General features: G+C 44.7%; 1 protein-coding gene across 4 annotated transcripts in view; it reads left to right on the forward strand.

Moving 5' to 3' along the window:
• Nucleotides 1-26,735, forward strand: part of itpr3 (inositol 1,4,5-trisphosphate receptor, type 3) — a 340,721-nt gene that overhangs the window by 214,643 nt on the left and 99,343 nt on the right. For 3 of the 4 annotated variants that reach the window (XM_088289554.1, XM_088289555.1, XM_088289556.1), the window contains exons 37-46: nucleotides 8,385-8,715; nucleotides 8,871-8,979; nucleotides 9,047-9,140; nucleotides 14,863-15,038; nucleotides 15,139-15,298; nucleotides 15,361-15,566; nucleotides 15,661-15,861; nucleotides 15,932-16,042; nucleotides 16,120-16,215; nucleotides 16,286-16,387. In XM_088289554.1, the coding sequence (XP_088145680.1) occupies nucleotides 8,385-8,715; nucleotides 8,871-8,979; nucleotides 9,047-9,140; nucleotides 14,863-15,038; nucleotides 15,139-15,298; nucleotides 15,361-15,566; nucleotides 15,661-15,861; nucleotides 15,932-16,042; nucleotides 16,120-16,215; nucleotides 16,286-16,387 (1,586 nt within the window). Of the gene's footprint in view, nucleotides 1-8,384; nucleotides 8,716-8,870; nucleotides 8,980-9,046; nucleotides 9,141-14,862; nucleotides 15,039-15,138; nucleotides 15,299-15,360; nucleotides 15,567-15,660; nucleotides 15,862-15,931; nucleotides 16,043-16,119; nucleotides 16,216-16,285; nucleotides 16,388-18,972; nucleotides 20,209-26,735 lie in introns of those variants that run through there. The other variant, XM_088289557.1, reaches the window with a different exon arrangement.

The following is a 26,735-nucleotide window of genomic DNA, read 5'->3' on the forward strand; positions in this document are numbered from 1 at the left end:
GGCAATGGGCGACGGTATACGCTCGCAGTTTCAGCGCTGGAGAATGTTCCGCGGGACAGATGAGCCATCCGCCACCACAACCGGCAGCTGTAGCGCAAGCAATCATTAAGTCCAAGTTCCCGTTCCAACATACCTAATATTCATTGGGAGGTGTGCGCAAGGCTCACTATCAGTAACTCCTTCTGGACTCTGTGCTTGACTCATTCAACACAAGTCATCAGTAAAGTAACGACAGACAATCTGCACTAGTTGTATTGTGCAATATGGTTTCATGCAGTTATGCAAGGTATATCAATATTTACTTTACCTATAATTCTCATTTTATTTTCAAATGAATATATAAATAAGGTAGGTATATCACTTGGACTTGCTTATTTTAAAAGTAGCTCGCATGCTGAAAAAGAGAGGGCTCCCCTGCTCTTAGGATTGTGGTGACGAGTGTGTGTATATGTTAAATACAGAAATAGCACCCACAGCTGACGCTGCGCCCTTTGATACAGCGCGTCTTTTGGCCGTGAAAATACGGTAAACCTTTATGTAGAATCATCTCAGAAAGTATATTTCTTTTCAAATACTTTTAATATAATTTATTTTAACATCTTTCTTTTATCTTTGATAAAAGTTCTCCTGTGAAATCCGAATTTGCAACAAAATTATCTTTCCTGGCATCTTTTCTTTTCATGCTCTTGGCATTAACCAGAATTAGTCCAGATTGATTTTCAAGTACGAAAGGGCGATAACATTTTACTTGAAATACTGGTAATATATAAGTGTGTCCCATCTTCATGTCAGTTAATTTTCCAAAAAGTGCATGGGTTAATATAAAATACGACATTACAGAAGAAGGTTCAGTTAAACATTGACTTAAATTTGGGTTAATTCTTTACACAATGACAGTGACAGTAGGCTGGCAACACTACGTAACAGGAGACATACTGTATTGCTCCCCTCCCAGCAGTTCTATCACATATCTGCAATGGAAACTACATGATTTTTCTTAATTACGTCTGAATTTGTACAGAACACAGAAAAAAAAAACACTCGTGTCACCCCTTTACTGTTTGTATGCACACATATGTAGCGGGGGAGGGTATCAAACACGCACACACACAAAACTCAAGTCGTCATAGACGTAATGAGACAAAAAGAAAAAAATGGTACGCATGCACATGCATGCATGCACACACAAGCACGCACGCGTGCATGCGCACAGCCATCGGAAAAGGAAACGAGAAGGAAACAACTAACTTTCATGGTTTTAGTAGTTCTAGCTTTTGCCATTTGGACAGCTCTTTTTCAGTCAGCATGGCAACCTTACGCTTCTACTGCGCCAGTGTAGTTTGTAGAGGAGATTTGTTTCTCTGGTGTTCTGAACTTCCTTCCTACCCGTGGAGACGTCCTAGCCATGCCTAGTGCGCATGCGCACGCATGCGCTCAACGGCAATAGTGATTTCGTGGGAAGTTTGCAGCTTTATGTCCTACCTGTCGTTTGCTCGGTTCAAAGTGGGGAGTACTGAATGTTTTCATCATTGAGTCTTATTTGACTTTTTCATTGCCTCTAAATACTTTTGACGTGTGTTTCTTTTGAACACATTAGTCATGCAGTGTATGTATGCAACACTCGTTGGATGTCGCCAGTAAAAGTTGTTCGTGAACATATCTATGCGTCAACGGATTCTAAATGGGTAAATTCAACTGCCAGAACGTCCTACCTACTTATAGCTATGCATAAACATACTCTCCTAAGGGATTTTTTAGTTTATGTTCTACCTAATATGCATGAAACAAAACGATCTGAAAGCGCACGGTAGTACTTTGGATGTCAAATTAGCCTTTGATAGAAAGTTTCGCACAGGTAGGACATTTTGACAGAACAGGGTATCAAATCAGCCTCCGGTAGGACGATTTGTACGGGTAGGTTATTTTGGCAGAACACCGGGTCTGGGTTGCCATCTTGAGGGTGGAATTTCATTTTGTTTAACTCCTCTGCGTTTGATGGACTGTGCTTGAAGTGACCGACAATCTTGCGACACTTGGCCAAAACACTTTCAAATCTGCTGTCGTTAAGGGAAACTGTCATTGTTCGCTGCAGACTGTGGGGTGTGCAGGGCAGGTGTTCAAATGGGAGCCCATGTTACGGGCACTATCAGTGCAAAGCGTGTTTAACGTCTCCTTTATTTCCCATTTGTTTGCAATATCCTCAAAATGGTCAGCTCATGCCTCAGCGTAGTTTTTGCGCCTCCGTTTTACTCACAGCTAGCGCAAATGAGTACAGAGTCCAATCTTTGCCAGTAAAATGTGCTGTGACCCCCAAGTAATTATGTTCATGTTCTTTTGCCGAGCCCTCTCATCCTCATTTTCTTGGAGTCCGTCGTCTTCAACTATGCGAATTGGGCGTCGGTTTTCTGCTATCCAAATAACTAAGGTATCGGTTACCTTCTCACTTACAGCTTCAGTTATGCGTGCGTCCATGAGCACTACACTCCAGCAGCGTTGCTTGGTGAGGCACCGTCTTGCTAACTTCAGCAGGGTGTTTTGCTCGAAGATGATATGACAAAAACTAACAATTTCTGTGATATTTAAATTCAGCTTTACACAGTGAACATACTACTGTAGATTTCTCAAACGAGCCTTCGAGCAACTTTGAAGCAACTAGTGTCTATTATTGTGTGTTATATATATATATATATATATATATATATATATATATGTATATATGTATATATGTATATATATATATGTATATATACGTATATATATATATATATAAATATATATATATATATATATACACATATATATATGCGTTAACCATTTTTAGATTTGTGTTAAATTGATCATCCATATAATATTCAGAATTTACTATGCTGCGACTATTGTTGTAATATTGGTTGTCTGGGTCCAAGTTATTTTCAGGATCGGATCTCTTGTAGTCAGCATATTCAAAGGTTTTGAAGTCCATTTTATATATATATATATATATATATATATATATATATATATATATACAGTAATACCCTGGTTATCGCGGTTAATGGGGACCGAGACCACCCGTGAAAACTGAAAATCCGCGAAGTAGCGGCGCACCTTCAAAAAAAAATTTAAAAAATAAAAAATAAAATACTTATATATACTTCGCACCTATATATATACAGTAATACCCCGGTTATCGCGGTTAATGGGGACCGAGACCACCCGCGAAAACTGAAAATCCGCGAAGTAGCGGCGCACCTTAAAAAAAAAAAAGAATAAATAAAAAAATACAAAAAATAAATAAATAAAATACTTATATATACTTCGCACCTATATAATATATACAGTAAACCCCCGGTTATCGCGGTTAATGGGGACCGAGACCACCCGCGAAAACTGAAAATCCGCGAAGTAGCGACGCACCTTCAAAAATGCTTAAAAAAAAATATATATATATATATATATATATATAGAATAGAAAATAGAATAGAAATCCCTTTATTGTCATTGTACTCAAGTGTGCAACGAGATTAGAGGGCTCCCCTCTCCAGTGCAATACAACAATAATACAGACAAATATATAAATTAGATAAATAAAGAAGACAGTGCAATGGAATTCAGTACTGAATAGGGCATATAGAAACACATCACAATGCTGTTTTGCGAGGTTAGGGTGGTCTCGTGTGTGTGTGAGAGTTCAGTATGGAGATGGCTCTCGGAAAGAAACTGTTTCTCAGTCTATTGGTCCTTGATTTGATGCATCTGTAGCGCCTGCCAGAGGGCAACAGGTCGAACAGGTGTGAGTTTGGGTGGGTATTGTCATTGACGATGTTGAGAGCCCTTCTGAGGCACCGGGCGGTGTAGATGTCCGACAGTGGGGGGAGAGGGCAGCCAATAATCCTTTGCGCTGTTTTGACTGTCCTCTGGAGCCTCACTCTGTCCGCCTCAGTGCAGCCGCTGTACCAGGTGGAGACACAGTACGTCAGCAGGCTCTCGATGGACGAGTGGTAGAAGGCCAGCAGCAGCTTCCTGTCCAGGTTGAATTTCCTGAGGACCCTCAGGAAGTGCAGACGTTGGCGGACCTTCTTTACCACTGCTGTGGTGTTGTGACTCCAAGAAAGGTCATCGGAGATCTGTACTCCCAGGAACTTGAACGTGTGGAACCTCTCCACACACACGCCTTCGATGCAGAGGGGGGGCGGCAGCGTCTTGTTCCTCCTGAAGTCGACGACAATCTCCTTTGTTTTAGCAGAGTTAAGGTGCAGTCTGTTGTCCTTGCACCAAGTTGTCAGTCTCTTTACCTCCTCTCTGTAGGCTGTCTCGTCACCTTCCGAGATCAGACCGACCACTGTCGTGTCGTCAGCAAACTTGACGATGGTGTTGTTGCCGTGGGCCGGGCTGCAGTCGTAGGTGTAGAGGGCGTACAGGAGAGGGCTCAGCACGCATCCTTGGGGGGAACCGGTGCTCAGCATGAGGGTGGAGGACGTGTAGGGGCCGAGCAACACAGTCTGGGGTCTGTTGGTCAGAAAGTCCTTAATCCAGATGCGTGTGAGGGCAGGGAGGCCGAGAGTGTCCAGTTTGGCGACGAGGATGTCTGGGATGATCGTGTTGAATGCCGAGCTGTAGTCCACAAAGAGCATCCTTGCATAGCTCTGCTGTCGTTCCAGGTGGCCCAGCACAACATGCAGAGCAGTGTCGATGGCGTCCTCAGTGGATCTGTTAGCCCGGTATGCAAACTGGTATGGGTCCAGAGTGGGAGGAAGGCAGTCCCTGATGTGCTGGAGAACCAGCCTCTCGAAGCACTTCATAATGACTGGTGTGAGAGCAACAGGACGGTAGTCATTCAGGTGGACGGCTGGTGACTTTTTGGGGACAGGAATAATGGTGGAAGTTTTCAAGCAGGAGGGGATGACTGCCTGAGCCAGGGAGCGGTTGAAGATCCTGCAGAAAACATGTGACAGTTGGTGGGCACATGCTCTGAGGACCTTGCCTGGTATTCCGTCGGGTCCAGTAGCTTTCCTGGGGTTGACCGCCAGGAGCGCGCGCCTCACATCGTGTTCCTCTACGTTGAGTGGGGGGGAGTTGGAGCTTGAAGTGCGGGGGTGTGACGGTTGGGGCGAGTCAAAGCGAGCGAAGAAGCAGTTAAGCTCCTCTGCCAGCGATGCACTCGGGTCTACAGAGGTCGTGCTGCTGCCACGGAAGTTGGTGATGCTCCGTAGACCCTGCCACACCTCCCGTGGCCTGTTACTGGCAAGGTGGGCCTCCAGCCTCCCCTTGTAGGTTGCCTTGGGTAGCTTGATGCCTTTGCTCAGGTCATGGGTAGAGAGAGAGAGAGTGAAATTCATGTTATAACAAAAAAAAAACAAATTATTATTAAAACTTGTTTTTTTATTCCCCAGCCATTATTTTCGTATTTATTCAATTACTTATTTTTGTATTTATTTAATTACTTCGACTTTTACCTGCTGGTACGCCGTCCGGTGTGCCCAGTGAATGTTATGATCCTCCAGCAGAGTTGGAGGATTGAGCAGGACTCTCCAAACGCAGACACGGGAAAAAAGGTGGTGATACAAAGATATTTATTATAATCACAATATAGTCAGTGTAATCAGCGCGTCTCGCAGCAACTGACGGTATGGCGCGAGACGATCGCTGGAGGAACGCCCACACAGCTGAAAAAACAAAAACACACGCGGCATGACAGGCACGGATCATGACAGTGAAATGAAAGGAGGCATTCTTCATTTATTTATTTATTCATTCAAAACTGACAGCCTCACGCTCCGCTCGTGCCCGGGCGGAAGACGTGCTCCTCTTAACTGTGCTTAACTGTGACACACGCCCGCCCTCCTCCCCCGGAGCTTCCATTCGGTTAAACTTAGGGGCCGCTTGGAACCGCCCGTGCCCGAGGAAGGTGCTCCTCTTCGGCTTACTGTGACGCGAGCATGCCCTCCTCCTCCGGAGCTTCCATTCGGTTAAACTTAGGGGCCGCTTGGAACCGCCCGTGCCCGGGGAAGGTGCTCCTCTTCGGCTTACTGTGACGCGAGCATGCCCTCCTCCTCCGGAGCTTCCATTCGGTTAAACTTAGGGGCCGCTTGGAACCGCCCGTGCCCCGGGAAGGTGCTCCTCTTCGGCTTACTGTGACGCGAGCATGCCCTCCTCCTCCGGAGCTTCCATTCGGTTAAATTTAGGGGCCGCTTGGAACCGCCCTTGCCCGGGGAAGGTGCTCCTCTACGGCTTAACTGCCACGCACGCCGGCCGGAGCTCTGGTACGGTCCGAACCGCGCGAAACGTCGCCACCAATCGTGTCCGGGGGAACGTGCTCTTCTTCGTCCACTCTCTTCTTCGTCCACTCTCCTCTTCGGCGCACGCCGGCCGTCTAACCGCTCCAGCGCCCCCTCGTGCCGCTCGGCGAAACTACAATGCCCCTGAATATTTTTTAGACCCGCGAAGCACTGAACCCGCGAAAGGTGAACCGCGAAGTAGCGGGGTATTACTGTATATATATATAGAGAGAGAGAGAGCGATTTACTGTTGTAGTTGCGTCCTTCGTTGTTCATCAGGTGGTTCAGTTACAGTTCTCTCGCCGGCAGCCACGTTGGTGGCTCGCTGACGGCAGGCTCGTTGTGGCGGGAACGTTGACAGATCGCTGTTGCTGTCGCCGACTGTCGGTGAGCGCGCGGGCAGCCAAGCTGTCGCTCGTTGGCTGGTAAGGGCGCGCCTGGTTCGCTCATGCTGGATGGCTCGCAAACGCTGGATGAGTATATATATATATATATATATATTTATATATATATATATATATATATATATATATATATATGTATGTATATGTGTGTGTGTGTGTGTGTTTAAATTACCACTGTGCCTTGCAAAACAACACTGCTGGAGTGTGTCGCTTGTGGGCAGTTTTGAGAAATGTTTCGAAAATAAATGTTTGCAAATATGTCTCCATTTAGATCGTATTCAAGAACTCAAGAAAGCTATTAGAACAGTCTTTGAATTAAATATACTTCATATTTGTTGATTTTGCATCAATTCCAAGATATTATTCAAGTAAATACCGTATTTTTGTGACCATAAGGCACACTTTAAAGTCTCTAATTTCCACCAAAACAAACAAGGCCCCTTGTCACACGACGCGCCTATGAACAGCTCTCCCGGCCATTGAGCCTGTCCCTTTGGGGCATTGCAGAGTGCATGTGAGCACACCCTGCAAAGTCTGAGACATCTATGCTTCAAATAGAGTGTGACAAATACATTGTGAATATATTTTTTCAGTGATGGTGCAAGAGAAAGCTGGACAAAAGGGCAGCTGTCCACAATGTCGTAGGTTGTCTTATCATTCATGTTATTGCAAGCAAGAAACATCACAGGTTTAGACAACAGACTGCAAAAAAACACTGCAAAGCACACCACTCACATCTTTCTAACCTGATAAGGCTGATAAGATCCCAGAATGCCTCAGTCTGATAAGTTCCCAGAATGCCTCAGTACTGTTTTTGTGTTATTTTTATTTCTTTTGGTGATAGGAATGGCATGAAAGATGCATGTTTTGTGTTAATTGTATTTCTTTGCTTGTATGGTGTTAAGAGATATTTATGGTTTTGATTTGAAACCATGACTCTAAGGAGTGTGGTGACCAGTGACATCCCTCCCCTGACGTATCCCTGATCGGTCCGCCCTGAAGTGCTGCTACTAACAGCCAGTAGCCTGCGCGAGCTAGCCTGCGCAAGCTAGCCTGTGCGAGCTAGCCTGCGCGAGCTTGCATGCTAATACGCGCCTTGAAGTGCGGCGCGCCCAATCCATGTATTAAATACAGAAATAGCACCCTCAACTGGTGCTGCGCCCTTTGATACAGCACGTCTTTTGGCCATAAAAATACGGTATCTGTTATAAGCTTCGCAAAAAATAGTAGTTGAAAAATGTGATTAATCATGACTAATCATGGATTTTTTTTTTCACTTGACACCCCTAATATGTATATATATATATATATATATATGTATATATATATATATATATATATATATATATATATATACATATATATATATATACTATATGTGAATCTAGTGATTGTGTCCTACAAAAATATAAAAAAAAAAAAAAAAAAGAAAGATGCCATCGATCGTTTATGTTGTCAAGAATGTAACTCGTGATGAGGTCATTCCTTAAATGTCACCAATAATTTCAGTCATACACTGATGACATAATTCAGCATCACACCCGTGATGTCTCAGGAGATGCTATTACTGATGTCATTGGTGGCACCATGTTATTTATCAGGGTTATCACTGATGTCACCAGTGATCTCACGGTATCATATAGTTGAACTTATTGATGCCATGTATGTTGCTACTGCTGATGTCATGAGATGAAATCAAAGTGAGAAAATTGTCTCCTCCCAGCCAAGAGTCGCTCCATCACTCTCCCTTTGGACTTGGAGGCTCAGATTAGCGCCATGTTGTCCATCAGCGCTCTTAACTCCCTGTCGCGCTCCAACACCAGCTACAAGTCCACATCGCGCTCATCGCGGCCTGTTGCCCCCAGCAACCCTTGGGATTACAAGAATATCATTGAGAAACTGCAGGACGTCATCAACACGCTGGAGGAGCGCCTCAAACCACTCGTCAATGCGGAGCTCTCCGTTCTTGTCGATGTTCTCCACCAACCAGAGCTTCTCTTTCTGGAAGGAACAGATGCACGCCAGCGCTGCGAGTCTGGCGGATTCATCTCCAAGTGAGGGGAATCATCTTGTCAAATAATGATAACTTTCGTTCAAAGTGGCAGGACCTTTTAGAAGTTCATCAATGTGTGTGTGTGCGCGCGAGTGTGTGTGGGGGGGTGTGCGTGGGGGTGGGTGTGTGTGTGTATGTGTGTGTGTTTGCACTCAGGCTGATCCAGCACACAAAGGCACTGATGTCCTCAGAGGAGAAGCTATGTATCAAAGTTCTGAGGACCCTGCAGGAGATGTTAATCAGAACACTGGACTTTGATGAAAAGGTGAAGAACACGGTTGTCTTCATGTAATGAGGATAACAATTAAAATGTTCCCTTTGTGACTTTCCAGGGAATTTCACTGCGGAAGGTTCTACTGCAAAACTACTTGTTTCCAAACAAGAAGAACACTGCAAAGAATGACAGAGTCGAACTCGGAGCGGCAGGTCCCAAATGTTTATACTACAAAAAATCTAACATCAGATTTCCTCTTGCGGGCGCTTTATTACTCAAGTTTAAAGAGTCCGAGTCGTTTAATCTTTATACAGTCATATTTTTACACAATCAAATAATCAGCATATTTTCCTCAATTCAATATTATTCAAAAAAGCTGCTCAAATATCGCTCGACAAATCCCATGTGTACTGTGCAGGTACTGCTGTCAAGCTGTTTTTGCATTATTTGTGTTTTCAAAGGCCATGTAAACACGCGCAAGAACGCAAATAAGCTCGAGGTTAACTATTTTCTAACCTGAATATTTTGTCAACATATATCGGAATACGTCCACAGAAAGGGACATTAGTATGTTTTCTTTTCGTGCTCTCGCTCTATCCCCAAGGAATCTTGTCTGTTGTCGTACTTGTATGTGAGCATCATCGCCATAGCGAGCCTAAATTCAATACATTAATTTCTCTGCAGTTTTCACATTGAGAAAAAACACCATGTGTATATAGACACACATACAGTATACATTTGTACATCTGGCGCGCAACATCCGGAAATACACAAGCAGAGGTAAACAGTCATGACGCAACACAGACACAGCTCGCTTTCGGAGCGAGGAGGAAAACAGCTGCTTTATTCCTGTGATGAGTGACATGAATCAAATGTGTTTTATTGACTGCAGAAAATAAAGATAAAGATGTCCTTTATTAGTCCGACAATGGGGAAATTTGAGGTGTTACAGCAGCAAAGATATAGATCACACAGAGTCGGCGGCGTAATGTAGCCGTTAATGTATAACATTAGCAGCAGACATTCATAAAAAGCATGCAAATATACACAGTATAAACGTAGATAAGTGTAAGGAAACACTCCTAATGCCTGTCCATTATACAGAGGGGGAAACGCTGTAATGATAAAAACTACTGAATGATTGAAAATACTGCAATGATAAAAATATTGCAATGATTAAAGTACTGTAATGGTAAGAAGTAGTGATGGGTCCAGCGACACCGAGGCGTCGATGCGCGCGCCGAGCTTCCAGGGCAAACCCCGTGTCGGTCCGCGTACTGCTTTGAGAAAGTCACGTGACCACTACCAGAATCGTGTCGACACAGCGGTCGCGCGCCAAACTGTGTTCATAAGGAAGCGCTTCTATCAACAGGATGGACGCTCAAAACAAGCATCGAGTTATTGGCACGTTACTTTGCATTAAATATCCGCAAGATGGAAGACGTCACTGTTGATGCGCACTCAGAGGTGCAGTGCTATACGTCAGCAGGACACGTTGCACGTACGGAAGACCCGCTCTTATACTGGAAGTCCATGGAGGCAACGTTCCCTCACCTATTTATATTAGCCACACAGGCGTTGTGCACACCGGCCTCTTCAGTGCCTTGTGAGAGGATTTTCTCAAAGGCGGGGGAAATTGCCTCAAAAAAAGAAATAGACTGAATAACAAAACGCTGGAGAAACTAATTTCTTTTGAATAAAAATCTTTAATTACAATGAGTCCATTGTCATTCACAACACTTTTACTTGGGCATTCAGACAGATGTTTTCTTAATTTATCAACTGCGTCTCGAATATCAAAGATTTTTTTTATGAAATTGCGTGTATGTAAAAATAATGTGAAAGCAAATGCCTAATCAGAATCAGAAATCCCTTTGTCATTGTACTCAAGTGTGCAACGAGATTAGAGAGCTCCCCTCTCCAGTGCAATACAACAATAATTCAGTTAAATATATAAATTAGATAAGAGAATAATTAGTGCGATGGAAAGTAATAAGAAATAGGATATATAAAAACACATCACGTCGCGAATCAATGGAATTGGATAAAATTAGTTTGACAGATCAGTGTCAGATGACCCTGTCAAATATTTCCTGCAAGTCCACCAGGTGTCAGTATTCAGCAACACAGTGTCAACACAGTGTCAATACATTGTGTCACTGTGTCGAAACGATACAGGATGCCTCATCTACCCATCACTAGTAAGAAGTACTGCAATGATAAAATATACTGCAATGATAAAAGTACTATAATAGTAAAAGTACTGCAACGATAGAAAAATACTGCAATGATAAAAGTACTGTAATAGTAAAAGTACCGCAATGATAGGAAATATTGCAATGATAAAAGTACTGCAATGATAAAAGTACTGTAATAGTGAATGTCCTGCAATGGTAGAAATACTGCAGTGATAGAAGTACTGTTATAAGAATACTGTAATGGTAAACAAAATACATCATTGGTCAACATTTAAGTACACCATTGGCTGAAAGTACAGTAGTAGTGTATATTGCATCCTAGGACTGCACAATTGCACTAATGCCCTCCCGTTTGGAGACCTGACCCAACGTTCTTGTTAAAAAGTCTGACAGCAGTCGGCAGGAAGGAGCGGCGAAATCTCTCTTTGGTACAGCGAGGGTGTAACAGTCTATCACTGAAGGAGCTGTGGAGTGCTCTCAGAGTGTCATTGAGTGGGTGGGCTGGGTTGTCCAGCATTGATGACAGTTTTGCCGTCATCCTCCTGCCCCCCACTGAGTCCACAGAGTCCAGGGAGCAGCCCAGGACAGAGCTGGCCCTCCTCACTAGTTTGTCCAGTCTCTTTTTGTCCCGGCCCGAGATGCCTCCTTCCCAGAAGACCACTCCATAGAAAATGACTGGTGAAACCACCGAGTCATAGAAGTTCCTGAGGAGTGTTCTCCGAACGCCAAAGGACCTCAGCCTCCTGAGTAGGAAGAGTCTGGTCTGACCCTTCCTATAGAGAGCGTCTGTGTTGTCGCTCCAGTCCATTTTATTGTTCAGATGAACACCCAGGTACTTGTAAGTTGAGACCCTCTCAACGTCTGTTCCCTGGATATTCACTGGTGCAGGTGGAGAGTGCCGACGCTTGCGGAAATCCACCACCAGCTCTTTGGATTTCCCAGCGTTGATTTGGAGGCGGTTCTGCTGACACCAGTCCACGAAACCCTGCGTAACCCCTCTGTACTCCCGATCGTCACCGTCAGTGACGCGGCCGACAATCGCAGAGTCATCAGAGAACTTCTGCAGGTGATAGGTTGTGGAATTGTATTTGTAGTCCGAGGTGTAGAGGGTGAATAGGAAGGGAGCCAGAACAGTTCCCTGCGGCGCTCCCGTGCTGCAGAGGAGCACGTCAGACACACAGTCCTGTGTTCTCACGTACTGTGGCCGGTTTGTGAGGTAGTCGTGGATCCATGTGATGAGGTGGTGGGCCACTCCCGCCTGCTCCAGCTTGGCTCCCAATAAGGTGGGCTGGATGGTGTTGTAAGCACTGGAGAAATCAAAGAACATGATCCTCACGTGCCCCCCGCCTTCTCCAGGTGGGAGAGTGAAGTGTGGAGCAGGTAGATGATGGCATCATCCACACTGATGCCAGGCTGGTATGCGAACTGGAGTGGATCCATTGAGGAGCTGACCAGGGGGCGCAGATGGACGAGGACCAGTCTCTCTAGGGTCTTCATCAGATGAGACGTCAGCGCCACTGGTCTGAAGTTGTTGAGCTCCTTCGGATGGGGTGTCTTTGGAACCGGAACCAGGCAGGATGTATTCCACAGCTGGGGGACTCTGCCCAGCTTCAGGCTCAGGTTGAACATGTGCTGGACGATTCCACACAGCTGGTCTGCGCAGGATTTGAGGAGCTGGGAGCTAATCACATCTGGGCCTGCTGCCTTCCTCGCCTTCATCTTCCTCAGCTGGTTCTTCACCTGAGATGTTGTGAGGAACAAGGCTGAGCAGGAGGAAGTGGTGGTTGTCTGATGGGAACTGGAGCCTGTGGAGACAGAGAGGAGAGAGAGGGGGAGAGAGGGTCTCATTCGCAGTGGCAGGAGGGATTGGTGGGGGCTGCAGCAGAGGAGCCTGAGCGGGGTCAGGTATTTGATCAAACCTATTGAAAAATAGGTTCAACTCATTTGCCCACTGAAGCCCCCCCCCTTCTGGGTCTTACCTGGTTGTCCGTGGCCTGAGATGGTCTTCAGGCCCCTCCAGACATCCTTGGCATTGTTCGTCTGCAGTTGTTCCTCCATCCGCATCCTGTAGGACTTTTTCCCTCTCGGATCCTCCTTCTCAGCTGACGCTGCACTCTCTTCAGCTCGTCTTTGTCGCCAGACAGAAAATCCCTCTTTTTCTCCTTCAGGAGAGCTTTAATGGCCGGTGTGATCCAGGGTTTGTTGTTGGAGAAACATCTTACAGTCCTGGTGGGAATGGTGTTCTCCATGCTGTTAGACCATTAATGTCCTCACCGTGGGCTTCGCTGAATACCACCCACACAGTTGTGTTGAAACAGTCCTTTCAGGCCTCCTCGGCTTCTCCGGACCATCGCCGAACCGTGCGTGTCACAGCTGGCTGCCTGCGGACCAGAGGTTTGTACACAGGCAGGAGAGCAACCTAGTTGTGGTCAGCTTTGCCCAGCGGGGGGAGGGGCAGTGATGTGTACGCCTCCTTGGTGTTGGCATAGAAAAGGTCCCATATTTTATTGTCTCTGGTGTGGCAGGTTACATATTGTGTGAATGAAGGCAAAGAGGAGGAAGGAGAAGCATGATTGAAGTCACCAGAGATAAGGAGCAGGGCATTTGGGTGCTGTGTTTGTAGCCTGCTCACAGCTGCACTCAGTACGTCACAGGCTGTCACTGTTAGCAGAGGGTAGCACGTACGCCGCCACCGCAATCACACGACTGAACTCTCGCGGTAAATAGAACGGACACATGTTAACAGCTATCAGCTCAATGTCCCGACTGCAAAGTTGATCCTTAACAGTTATGTGCCCAGGGTTACACCATCTGTCATTAACAAACACAGCCAGCCCTCCCCCTTTCCTCTTACCGCTCTCCAGTGTCCTGTCCGCGCGTAGTATTTGGAAGCCGTCCAATTCCACGACGGCGTCCGGCGTTCGCTCTGTTAGCCACAACTCCGTGAACACCAGCAAGCTAGCCTCCCGGACAATCCTCTCGTGCCGGGTTAGCGCTGTTAGCTCGTCCATTTTATTGGGGAGGGATCTAACATTCCCCATAATAACGGACGGGAGGACGGGGTGGTATCGTCTCCTCCTTGCCTGGCGTTTAGCCCCCGCACGACATCCCCGTCTCTTCCTCTTCAGCTCGCGGGGATATCGGGTCTCGCTCGGGGAGCCGACGCGGGGTTTGCACGGAGTGCTAACAACTGATCTCTTGAGTACACGATCGATCCGTATTTCCAAGTTTCGTCTCCGGACACGATCGCGAAAAAAACAGCCCCCAACAGCAGTAAAACCACCGCAAGTTGTATGTCCATTGCTGCGATGAGGTAAAATAAAATAAAAAAGGGTAAAGGGAAAAAACACACGAAAAAGGCTCAATAGTGAGCCACGCTGCTGTAAACAGGCAGCCACTCGCGCGGCGCCGGAACCGGAAATAAGCTGTAATGACGACTGTATGCAGCATAACGTCGGAGCATTGCTTTTTAAATCAGGCAATTCAAATACGGGAGTATAACTGCTCTAGAATGCAAACAGGTTATCCCAAACATTTCAAAATCTGACTGCAATTTGAGTCATGCAAACATAGTCCCTGACAACAACAAATTGTTTGATTATATATATGGCCCTCCCGCTAACAAATTAGCCACTGTATGAGGAAATATGAACTTATTATAGCAGGCTTTTTTATGTGAAACTCCAGCTCAACAGGTTTGAATTATGAAGTCAAGACATGTTTGCATGACCACCAGGCGGTGAGCAAGAGCGCGACTGGGCATCAGTGGCAGCGGTGCAGTGTCGTCTGGACCGAGAAGGTGGGAGCAAACTTTTTACAGACCTGGTGATGAGCACCAAGAATGACAAAATCTTCCAGGAGAGTATACAGTTGGCCATCTGTCTGCTGGAGGGAGGAAACACGGAGATACAGGTCAACTAGGCCCCCCCTTATAAGCATGAACAATGTGGATAGATTCTAGTCCAGCTATTTTCATTTTGAGAAGCTTTCTCCTGTATTCTCAATTCTGTAGAACTCGTTCTATAAGCTGATGATGGGGGACAACAAGTCAGAAAAGTTTTTCAAAGTTCTTCACGACAGGATGAAAGAGGCACAGATGGACATCAAAGCCACTGTGTCGGTTAATGTCGGCGAGATGTCACACAAAGCCAATGAGAAAGAGCTGGACACTGGTGAGGTCACTGGGGACACATTTCGTGAAGATGTCTTCTCAACACATGTTCTTTGCTGAAAGGCTCTTCCTCACCACTTGGACTTCCTGCCACGAACGAACAATCCCTACTGGTCCAAGGCCAAGGCAGCAGCCCCACTACACTGCAGGCTCAGTCAGTAGCGGAGCAGAAGGAGGTGGAGACAGAGATGGGCCCGGCTGTCCTCATCATGAAGCCCATCCTGAGGTTTCTACAGCTTCTTTGCGAGAATCACAACCAGAATCTGCAAGTGAGTGGAGTGCTGGCGGGTCCCATCTGGCCATGAGCGAAAACACAAATTATGTATCTCCTTACCTACTGTACCTCCTGTCATGCTCTTTCAGAACTTCCTGCGCTGCCAGAACAATAAGACCAACTACAACCTCGTGTGTGAGACGCTGCAGTTCTTGGACATCATGTGTGGAAGCACCACAGGCGGTCTGGGTCTGCTGGGTCTCTACATCAATGAGTCAAACGTCCACCTCATCACGCAAACATTGGAGACCCTGACAGAGTACTGTCAGGGCCCCTGTCAGGAGAACCAGGTAGAAGAACATGCTTCTCCATCACATGCATGTTTGGAGGTGGAGATTTTTCTGTTTCTGTTTGTTTTAGACATGCATCGTGACACACGAATGCAACGGCATCGACATCATCACGGCGCTCATCCTCAATGACATCAGCCCTCTCTGCCGTTACCGGACAGATATGGTGCTTCAGCTCAAGGTGTGCTGCCCTCACGTCATATGACTATGACATGATGATATGGCCTCATGTGCTGTCGTCTTCTTCCTTGTTTCCAGGACAATGCCTCGAAGCTGCTGCTGGCGGTCATGGAAAGTCGTCATGACAGTGAGAATGCAGAGAGAATCCTGTTCAACCTCCGCCCCCGAGAACTGGTGAGGGCCTCTTTGCGTCATGTGTCAGTGAGGAGGTTCATCTACTGACTGTGTTTGTGTGTGTGTACAGGTGGACGTGATCAAGAAGGCCTACCATCAGGAGAGTGAGTGTGATGGTGGAGAAGTTTCACCTCGTGAGGTGGGACACAACATCTATATCTTGGCCCAACAGGTAAGACACTGTGCATCCTCAATGGCTGACATGATCACATAGTATGGCGTTGTCGTGACCAATTCCCCTCCTTTACTCTCAATTGGCACCCACTTACCCATGTACAACTGGGGTCAAGATCCAAGAAAAATGCTTTAGTACATGCGTGAAGTGATGAAGTGATGCTACATCACATCAAAAAGTGAAGCTATTCTGGCCCTAAAGGGATTAGAAAACAAAATGACTGAAAACAAAAAACAAAAGCAAAATCATAGCTTGACTTCAGAACACCACAACTTCAGCAAGTTCGTCAAGTTGCAATCCCTCACTTTAGCTTCATGCTGTAAACCAAAAGGCAGAGCGTCACAGATGCACTTTTAGCAGTTTAAGACGGAGACAAACACAGAAATGACTAAATCAACTCTTGTAAGGCACTACGGTAGGACAAGATTCAATTTGACGCTCATATGGAGACACATCGGCCAAGTTCCCAATGCTGCTTATGAGGTCATTTCCCAATAAGGCACACATGTCACCAATGTATGTCTTTACGTTTTTTCTGTGGTTTTTCTTTTCCCTTTGTTAGAAAGTTGAAAAATATTTCCATTCACTATTAACAATAATCATGCTCCTTCAATTTTACTTCCTAATCCTTTGAGTGAAAATATGTAAATTTAATATATAAACAAAAAAAAAATCTAAGAAACTAACAAAGACCTGGGACACGTTGAACCTGTTATTCCTGCTGCAAAAGAAAAAAAGGAGCAGTTCACCACCTTTACAACGTCAACTGAAATCCGATCTAATAAGTTTTACACAAACTATCCACCTAGACCACATCTGGTAAGATTTGTCCACTTGGACCCCAGTTTTTCCAGAATGCAGTGGATCTACCTTTAAACATTTTCTTCTGATAGACTGGCTTCAAGAAGTATATTGAACATTTTTTTTGTCATCACCAGTCCAACCCTCTTTCCACATGTCCCCTAAATACAGAGACATATGTTTGAAAGGAATATCACCCACCAAATACATTCTCAATATGCTTGTGGCTTTCACTCCAGTCAGATTTAATGCAGTCAGTTTCAAAACATATGGGAGTGGTTCGCGCCATTCGACCCACGAAGTCTCCAACAAGTTTCTGGATGGGATTAATGACGACTCTCACAATGTTCCTCCAACAGAACTCCAGCTATGTATTTGACTCTGTTGCCAATTGCAAATGGCATGTCTTATCCCAACTCCCCTTGTCAGTCAACACATTTCCTCCTTATTCCCATTTCCACTTGATATAATATTTTCCAATTTGAAAACTACTTGATTACGTTTCATGGAATCAAGCAGTTTTATAATTTCCTGTAACAATCCAGGTTCTAATTTTTTTATGTTCTCTTCCAGGTTTTGTTTAAAATTATGTCTGACCTGCAAATATACAATACAATACAACTTAATTTATATAGCGTATTTCACAACAGCTGGAGCTGTAACAAAGCGCTTGCCATATGATGTATAATAAATTGGCGTGTAATTAGAACACAAATTAAAACAGATAAACACATATACAATAGAGACCAGAATAACAGCAGAACAGTGACCGTCTCAAGTTGAGTCAAGTGCTAAAGAATAAAAATGTGTTTACAAACGGGTTTTTAACATGGACAATGAGGGGGCTTGCCTAACATTTAATGGGAGGGCATTCCATTGGGAAGGACTGGCAACATAAAAGGCACGATCCACCCAGAGGCTGCGCTTAGTCCTTGGTACCTCCAGCATGTGGTCCGCAGACCTGAGTCAGCGGGCAGGTGCGTAGGGGTGGAGGAGCTCAGAGAGGTACAGCTGTACAATACAGTACAGGCTAAGTAAAGTAAACGCACAGAATGAGTATGAACCTGCACTTCCCAGTGTTCCAGAAAATGGTAAAGAAAATGAAAATAAGGTTCAGACGATGTGTTAGAGAGTTCAGATGATGAACAAAGTCTTCATGGAGAAGAGCAAATTACTGAAAACACAGAGACAAATGATAAAGACACCAACAGACAAACTGATCAGATGGACCCAGAAACAGAGGGTGATGTAACTCCTGCTCTTCCTCCCCAGGGGTCAGATGGTCACATTTACAAACAAAGATAGTGATATTCAGTACAGGGTTTTAGGCAGAGCAGGAAAGGCCAAGGGGCAATACAAAAATTGGTACAATTTGCAGCAGCTCGAGTCTAATGGAAGTAAGGGACAAAGACAAGCATTAGATTTGTCACAGGTTGATAATCTTCACACAGAATGTGAAAACACTGATGCTGATGTACTCATTACCAAATACATCTCTTTTGATGCTGCTAAACAGCAAGAGATTGTAAACTGGAAAAAGAACGTTTATGAAGCGTCAAAAATGTGTTTCTACTAGATGGGTTTGTACACTGAAAGAAACATCTAATGGTATTTTACCTAAAGCTCGTCTTGTGGCGAGAGGTTTTGAGGAAATCAATATTCACGAGTTGCAAAAAGGTTCTCTCACATGCGCATCAGAGTGACTTTGATTGCTGTTAGCTGTGGCATGTCAAAACAAGTGGACGGTTCATTCTATGGACATTACGTCTGCCTTTCTGCAGGAAATGGAACTCTCGGGAGACATTTACATTTGCCCCCCACCAGAAGTTGGTGTGGACAGCAGCAGTGTTCTATGGACGCTAAAGCAATGTGTGTATGGACTTGCGGACGCATCCCTCTATTGGTACAACAAAGTCAGACAACTCATGCTGAAAACTGGTGGTAAAATGTCACAAGTGGACCCAGCGGTATTCTATTGGCAGAATGAGCAATATATGGTCACAGGATTATTGGCGTGTCATGTGGATGATTTTCTTTGGGCACGGTAAGGGCACTTTGTTTCCATTGCTATCCCTGTAATTAACTGCTTTTCATGTGGGCCGTGAACACGATAATTTTTCATATGTGGTTATGGACATTGCAACTGTTGACGGCGTAGTGCGGGTGCATCAGCACACTTACATTGACAGCTTACAACCAGTTCCTTTAGAGAAGGAACGAGCTGTACAGAGAGGAGTTCCACTGAACGAGTCAGCGAGAGATCAGGCCGGGGTCCAAAATTGGACAGATTTTGTGGGTTGCTAAACAAACAAGACCTGATGTTTTGGAACCTGGCATAAAACATTAAAAATACGACTGTTCAGTCCATACATGAGGCCAACAAGATGATACGGAAACTTAAGTCAGAGAAAGTCACACTTAAGTTGCAGTATTTGGGCGCCAGTGATGATTTGAGTTTGACTGTCTTCAGTGATGCTTCGCTGGGGACTCTCCCAGACGGAGGGCCACAGGGAGGGGCTTTAATTGCTCTCACGGTAAATTGGGAACATTCTACCCTTTGTTTAGGCAATCTAAAAAAATCAGACATGTAGTGGGGAGTACAATGGCAGGAGAAACATTGGCCATGTCAGATTGTATTTACAATGCCATATTCTTGGCTACACTCGATTCTGAATTTACCACTGGAAAAGCTTACCTGAATACTCTTCCTCTTATCTGTGTCACTGATAACCATTCGTTGTTTGATGCACTTAAATCCAGAAAACAGGTCACAGAAAAGAGACTTAGGTTAGAAATAAACAGTATTAAAGAACTCCTTCAGGTAAACAAAATCAAAGAAATGCATTGGTCAGATGCAAAGTCACAACTTGCGGACTGTTTCACTAAAAAAGGTGCTTCTCCACTGATGCTTCTTAAAGCCCTACAAGTACAATGACGTTATTCATGTTATGTGAATTTTTCCTTGGATTTGTGTTCTGTTAAATACATTTCATAACTGTTCAGAATTGCTGCCATTTTTTTTTTTTGTTTTAAAGACAGAGGGAGATTGTTAACATCCCGCATGTTGTGAGCGGATATCGCAAGGATCTGCGAGACTCCTTTACATGTGTTTTGTGAGCCTGTGCGAGGAGAATGGTAGCGGAATAAATAGTTGTAAACGAAACTTTATAATGTCATGTTTTTTGGTATTGACGTATTTTTACAGCCAATAGACGCGCTGTATCAAAGGGCGCTGCACCAGTTGAGGGTGCTATTTCTGTATTGCTATTTTGTATTTACTTATACTGGGCGCGGCGCATTACGAGACCGCATGTTAGCTCGCACATGCTTGCTCGCGCATGCTAGCTCGTACATGCCAGCACTCATGCGAATAAGAAGGGATCGCTGTCAGTGGCAGCACCTCAGACTGATGAGAGATGTCATGGCAACACATCTAATCAACAACGTCAGGGGAGGGATGTCACTGGTCACTACACTCAGAGTCACGGTTTCAAATCAAAACCAAGAATATCTCTGAACAGCATACAAGCAAACAATGAAACCTTTAAATAAGATTAACACAAAACATGCATCTCCCGTGCCATTAATATCCCCAAAAGAAATAAAAATAACACAAAAAGAAAACAGCAATGGCTTCTGGGAGCCAGTCAGCCTCAGCCAATCAAATGGCTGTTTAGAGACATGTGAATGGTGTGCTTTGGGCATTCTTTTTATTTTTTTTTCTTGCAGTCTGTTGTCTAAACCTGTGATGTTTCTTGTTTGCAATAACATGAATGGTAAGACAGACTACGACACCGTGGACAGCTGCCCTTTTGTCACAATCAATTCGAAGCATAGATCTTTCAGCAGGGTGTGCTAACATGCACTCTGAAATGCCCCAATGGGATCAGGCCCAATGGTTACTCAGTCTATACCAGAGGTATTCAATTAAAAGTCACAGAGGTCCACGACTAAAATTTCTTCCAATTAAAAGGTCCAAACCAAAGTCCAACTTCCCTTAATGTCTAGCCTACGTTCACATTTTTATATACCGTATTTTCCGGGCCATAGGGCGCTCTTTAAAGTCCCTAATCTTGCCCAAAACAAACAAAGCGCCTTGTAAAGCGGCGCGCCCATTATATGGACTAAGCATCACTCGCGACCATCAACCCTTTTACTCATTGGGCTGTTCGGAGTGCATGTTAGCACACCCAGCTGGTCAAAGTCTGAGTCATCTATGCTTCTAATTGACCGTGACTTATACATTATGTGACTATGGTGTTTGGGTGATGGTGTAGGAGAAAGCTGGACAAAAGGGCAGCTGTCCACAATGTTGTAGTCTGTCTTATCATTTATGTTATTGCAAGCAAGAAACGGCCCAGGTTTAGACAACAGACAAAAAGCCCAAAGCACAACAGCACATCTCTCTAAACAGCCATGCACATCTCTCTAAACAGCCATATGATTGGCTGAATCTGAGTGGCTCCCAAGAAGCCATTTCTGTAATTGGCGAAGGCTGATGAGTGGCTCCCAAGAAGCCATTGCTATAATCTTTTTGTGTTATTTTTATTTCTTTTGGGTATATTGATGGCATGAGAGATACATGTTTTGTGTTAATCTTATTTCTTTGTTTCATTGTTTGCTTGTATGCTGAGTTTTTTTAATTTTTTTTATTTGAAACCGTGACTCTAAGGAGTGTGGTGACGAGTGAAATCCCTCCCCTGACCTTGTCTAGTAGGCTAATGCCAAGACACCTTTTATTGGTTAGAGTCATTATTATTGACAGTGATTCCTATTAGTTTCATGACATCTGTCAATGAAATGGGGTGATGCCTCTGGCAGTGATTCTTTATGGGATTGAGTCCTGGTGAACTGGCATCAGCCGAGCTAGCGCGAGCAGCCGAGCTAGCGCGAACGTGCTAGCGGGAGCAGCCGAGCTAGCGCGAACGTGCTAGCGGGAGCAGCCGAGCTAGCGCGAACGTGCTAGCGGGAGCAGCCGAGCTAGCGCGAGCAGCCGAGCTAGCGCCTTGTAATGCGGCGCGCCTAGTATATGCATTAAAGACGGAAATAGCACCCTCAACTGGTGTTGCGCCCTTTGAGGCAGCGCGTTGTATGGCCGTAAAAATACGGTAGTTTCAATATTTAGTCATTTTCAACAGAGCGCACTTATACTTATATACTAAATATTTAGCAATGTTCCCATTAAATACCTTTGCCAGTCAAACAAATATAAGGCGTTTATTTCACATTCAAGAAAATTTGGCTCCAGGAACTTGAGGGTGCCATCTTCCAAAAAAAACGGTAAAATATCTCCTGTAGAAATATATCAAGTGCTAAGCATTGAGTTAACATCTTTTAACTTTTTGTCTTAAATCAAAGAGTTATCAGCCTAAAAAACGGAAAGCCTAATTATCCAAGTAAAACAGGTCAACATGTTCAGTACACACTCAATAAAACTGGCTGTCCTCATGAAAAACTAATTCAAAATGAGCTTTGACACCACCTTTTTCTTTTGAATATTTTTTAACTTCTCTTAATGAGAAAAATGAGTTGTGACCGCCCTGCCAGTGACTTAAATCTGGGTTGGAACGGAGTCAGAGCCATTCGGGTTTGTTAGATTATTTCACGCATCGGGGTTTTTTGTTTCCCTTTAAATAATGTTTGTGCAACCGCATTTAATCACTCCTTCACAACTTCCCCATCACTGAATGTTTTTTTATGTACTCCAAAATCCATGATACTTTTAGTGAACATTCGTTTGCATGCCGCTGGGCTATAAACGAAAATGTAAAAATCTGTTGTACTGCAGTCGAAGTTCGAAGTTTTCGCGTGCGCTCACCTCAGACTTCAGCGGATAACTTTGCACAAAAGGGCGGTGCTTTGTTTCGTAGTGGCACTTCGCAATGTTATGACGATTTTGGAGCATATCTGTCATTCCGGATCCGGACCGCGGTCCGCCATTTGGTGATGCCTGGTCTATACAATAGGCGCCTCGCATGACAAGGCGCCTCGTTTGTTTTGGGGGAAATTTGGGACTTTAAAGTGCTTCTTATGGTTACGAAAATACGGTACATGGGAATCCATAACTGAAAGGGAGGGGCACATATCCGCATGCATTAATGACAGACAGTTATGACATTCTAAATGTATGTGTATGTGGTGAACACCAGGAAACTCACCGAAACCTGTGAACACCGCTGCATATCTCTTGACAAGCTCCACTTTGGCGGCTGGTTGCTTTCTGTGCTCTGGGTAAATTACCTGTGCGCATGTCAACCCTCTTTACTTGCTGCAGCTCCTCACAAGGTTGTACACCCAAGGTTGCTTTGGACACTTGGGTCGACACAAGAAACTCAAGCATTGCAGTACATTTGGTGGTTTTACATTTCAGCGTCTACACCATCTATGTACACCAGGGGTCGGCAACCCAAAATATTGAAAGAGCCATATTGGACCAAAAAAAACAAATGTGTCTGGTGCAGCAAAAAAAAAATAATAAAAGCCTCATATAAGCCTTATAATGGAGGCAACACATCTATATATATATATATATATATATATATATATATATATATGTATAGTACCTATATTAGTCTACTATCAAAATGACTAAGTTTGCTACAAATACATAATATTATATATTTTTTTCCTTGCAGTGCATCATGTGGAGAATGATGCGCCACATGACTACCGTATTTTCCGGACCATAGGGCGCAAATCTTCCCCAAAACAAACGAGGCGCCTTGTAAAGTGACGCGCCCATTATATGGACTGAGCATCACTCCCGACCATCAACCCTTTTACTCATTGGGCTATTCGGAGTGCATTTTAGCACACCCTGCTGGTCAAAGTCTGAGTCATCTATGCTTTGAATTGACTGTGACTAATACAATATGTGACTATGGTGTTTGGGCGATGCTGTGGGAGAAAGCTGGACAAAAGGGCAGCTGTCCACAATGTTGTAGTCTGTCTTATCATTTATGTTGTTGCAAGCAAGAAACATCCCAGGTTTAGACAACAGACTGCAAAAAGCCCAAAGCACAACATGCACATCTCTCTATACAGCCATGTGATTGGCTGAGTCTGAGTGGCTCCCAAGAAGCCATTGCTGTAATTGGCTAAGGCTGAGTGGCTCCCAAGAAGCCATTGCTATAATCTTTTTGTGTTATTTTTATTTCTTTTGGGTATATAGATGGCATGAGAGATACATGTTTTGTGTTAATCTTATTTATTTGTTTCATTGTTTGCTTGTATGCTGAGTTTTTTTGGTTTTGATTTGAAACCGTGACTCTAAGGAGTGTGGTGACCAGCGAAGTCCCTCCCCTGACATTGTCTAGTAGACGTATTGCCATGACTCCTCTTATTGGTTAGAGTCAGTGTTATTGGCAGTGATTCCTTATAGTTTAAGGACATCTGTCATTGACTTGGGGTGAGCTAGCGCGAGCTGAGCTAGCGCGAGCTGAGCTAGCGCGAGCTGAGCTAGCGCGAGCTGAGCTAGCGCGAGCTCGCGCCTTGTAGTGCGGCGCGCCTAGTATATGCATTAAATAGGGAAACTGGTGATGCACCCTTTGATGCAGCGCGTCTTATGGCCGTAAAAATACGGTACTCAGTTGTACGATGTCGCCTCAAGTTTAACTTTAAAGAAATCTGATATCACATACCTGCATAAAAGCACAGTCTGTTCAATATCGATCACATCACAGGACTCATCACAGGCAATTGAATATGCTGGCGCTGAACGTCCTTGATTTGCTGATCGGCGACGTTGCCTGCCATTTTAATGGCCCTTTCCTTCACTGTCTTTAGCGGAGAGAGAAATGTCTTTAATTTTCTGCATTTGTTCGCAAATAGTTGTTCTGATATATTGATGGATGACTCCTTCATGTCGTCCCCATCAGTGAACGGTTTTCCGGGTTTTATTATCTCCCAGGTTGCAACAAAACTTGCAGAAGTAGTGGAGTTTTGAGATGCAATCCACTTCTTAAATCTATTTTCGCGCTCTTCTAATTTCTCCAGAAGTTATGCAATCGCACTTTTTCTCTTACTCCCATTTAGGTACAATGAATGCAAATAATTCGGTCCAAGCAACGTTGAATCCTCTGTTCTGCTCAGTTATTTTTCTCTTTTTTCATTTGGGATCCATGGCTCATCACACAGACGCCGGTTTGTTTAGAACAGCCACCTGCATGGAATCCCGCCCTGCTGATAGAAACGCGTGTCGCTATGACGCAAAACTTTGTTGACAGAAATGTTGAAATTACTTATTTATCCTACACATTTTTACGGCATTGGAAAACGTTGGGAATGTTTGTATCATGTTTGTCCTCCTTCAGAATCCAGATGTTCAAATATTTTTGGAAAAGCTCTAGGTAGCCACTAGGGCGGCGCTAAAGAGCTGCATGTGGCTCTGGAGCCGCGCGTTGCCGACGCCCGATGTACACGTATGCTAGCACCACCAAAAGCTACTAGGACAGCCTTTGTGGGTTGTAGTCTTGTGGGATCTGGTCACTGTTGTGTAAAGGTTAATATAACCAATCAGAGTTAATGTTGTTATCTCAGCCAATCAGGGGACTTGTTACAGGAATGTGGGGTTGTAAGGAAAAACATGAGAGATGATAGTAAACGTTAACAAGCAAGTTAACCGCTCTCTCGCTCTCGTTATTTAATCACACAATAACGTAACATGGTGTCAGAAGTGGGATCTTCGTGAATCGCGGGAGGATACGTTCCCATGAGAAGAATTGCCCGGACGAGACGATCGGGTGGCTACATTAATAATGCCTTTATTAGTCCCACAATGGGGAAATTCGAGATTCGAACCCAGGCCTCCTGGGGAGACTGGGTCCTGAACGCGGCGCCTTAGACCACTCGGCCATCCTGGCAGCCACGAGATTCGAACCCAGGCCTCCTGGGGAGACTGGGTCCGGAACGCGGCGCCTTAGACCACTCGGCCATCCTGGCAGCATTAGGCTCGAAGCTAACGGTGGCTCGCTAACGCCAGGCTAGAAGGCCGAGAGAGGAGCCGACTTCGCCGAATTTGCGTCGGGGGAGACGTAAACAGGCGAGAAGGCGGCCGATAAAGCTAAAAAGAAGGACAACGAACCAAGGTGCCGTTTAAGCTATAATTAAAAAGAAAAAAAAAATGCTCAACAACCCTCCAGCACTGGCGAGCAGTGTCCAGCTAGCTCCACCCGGTAACTTTGACTTCAGCAATGCAAATGAATGGCCAAAGTGGATACGACGGTTTGAACGTTTCAGAATAGCATCAAGTTTGGATAAACAGTCGGAAGAGTACCAAGTCAACACCCTGATGTATACTCTAGGAGATGAAGCTGAAGATATATTGAGCGTGTTGCCCTTAAGCAGTGAGCAGAAGAAGGTATATACAGATGTGAAACAAGCCTTTGAGAACCACTGTGTGAGCAAGAAAAATGTAATTTTTGAGCGTGCACGTTTCAATCGAAGAAATCAAGAGCCGAAAGAAAGTGCAGAATCATTCATCACTGCTGTCCATAGTCTTGCAGAACACTGTGCATTTGGAGCACTAAGAGAGGAGCTTATCAGA

The sequence above is a fragment of the Idiotropiscis lumnitzeri genome, chromosome 3, assembly GCF_059441095.1.
Source record: "Idiotropiscis lumnitzeri isolate Australia: NSW breed Sydney's pygmy pipehorse chromosome 3, RoL_Ilum_1.0, whole genome shotgun sequence".
NCBI lineage: Eukaryota > Metazoa > Chordata > Actinopteri > Syngnathiformes > Syngnathidae > Idiotropiscis > Idiotropiscis lumnitzeri.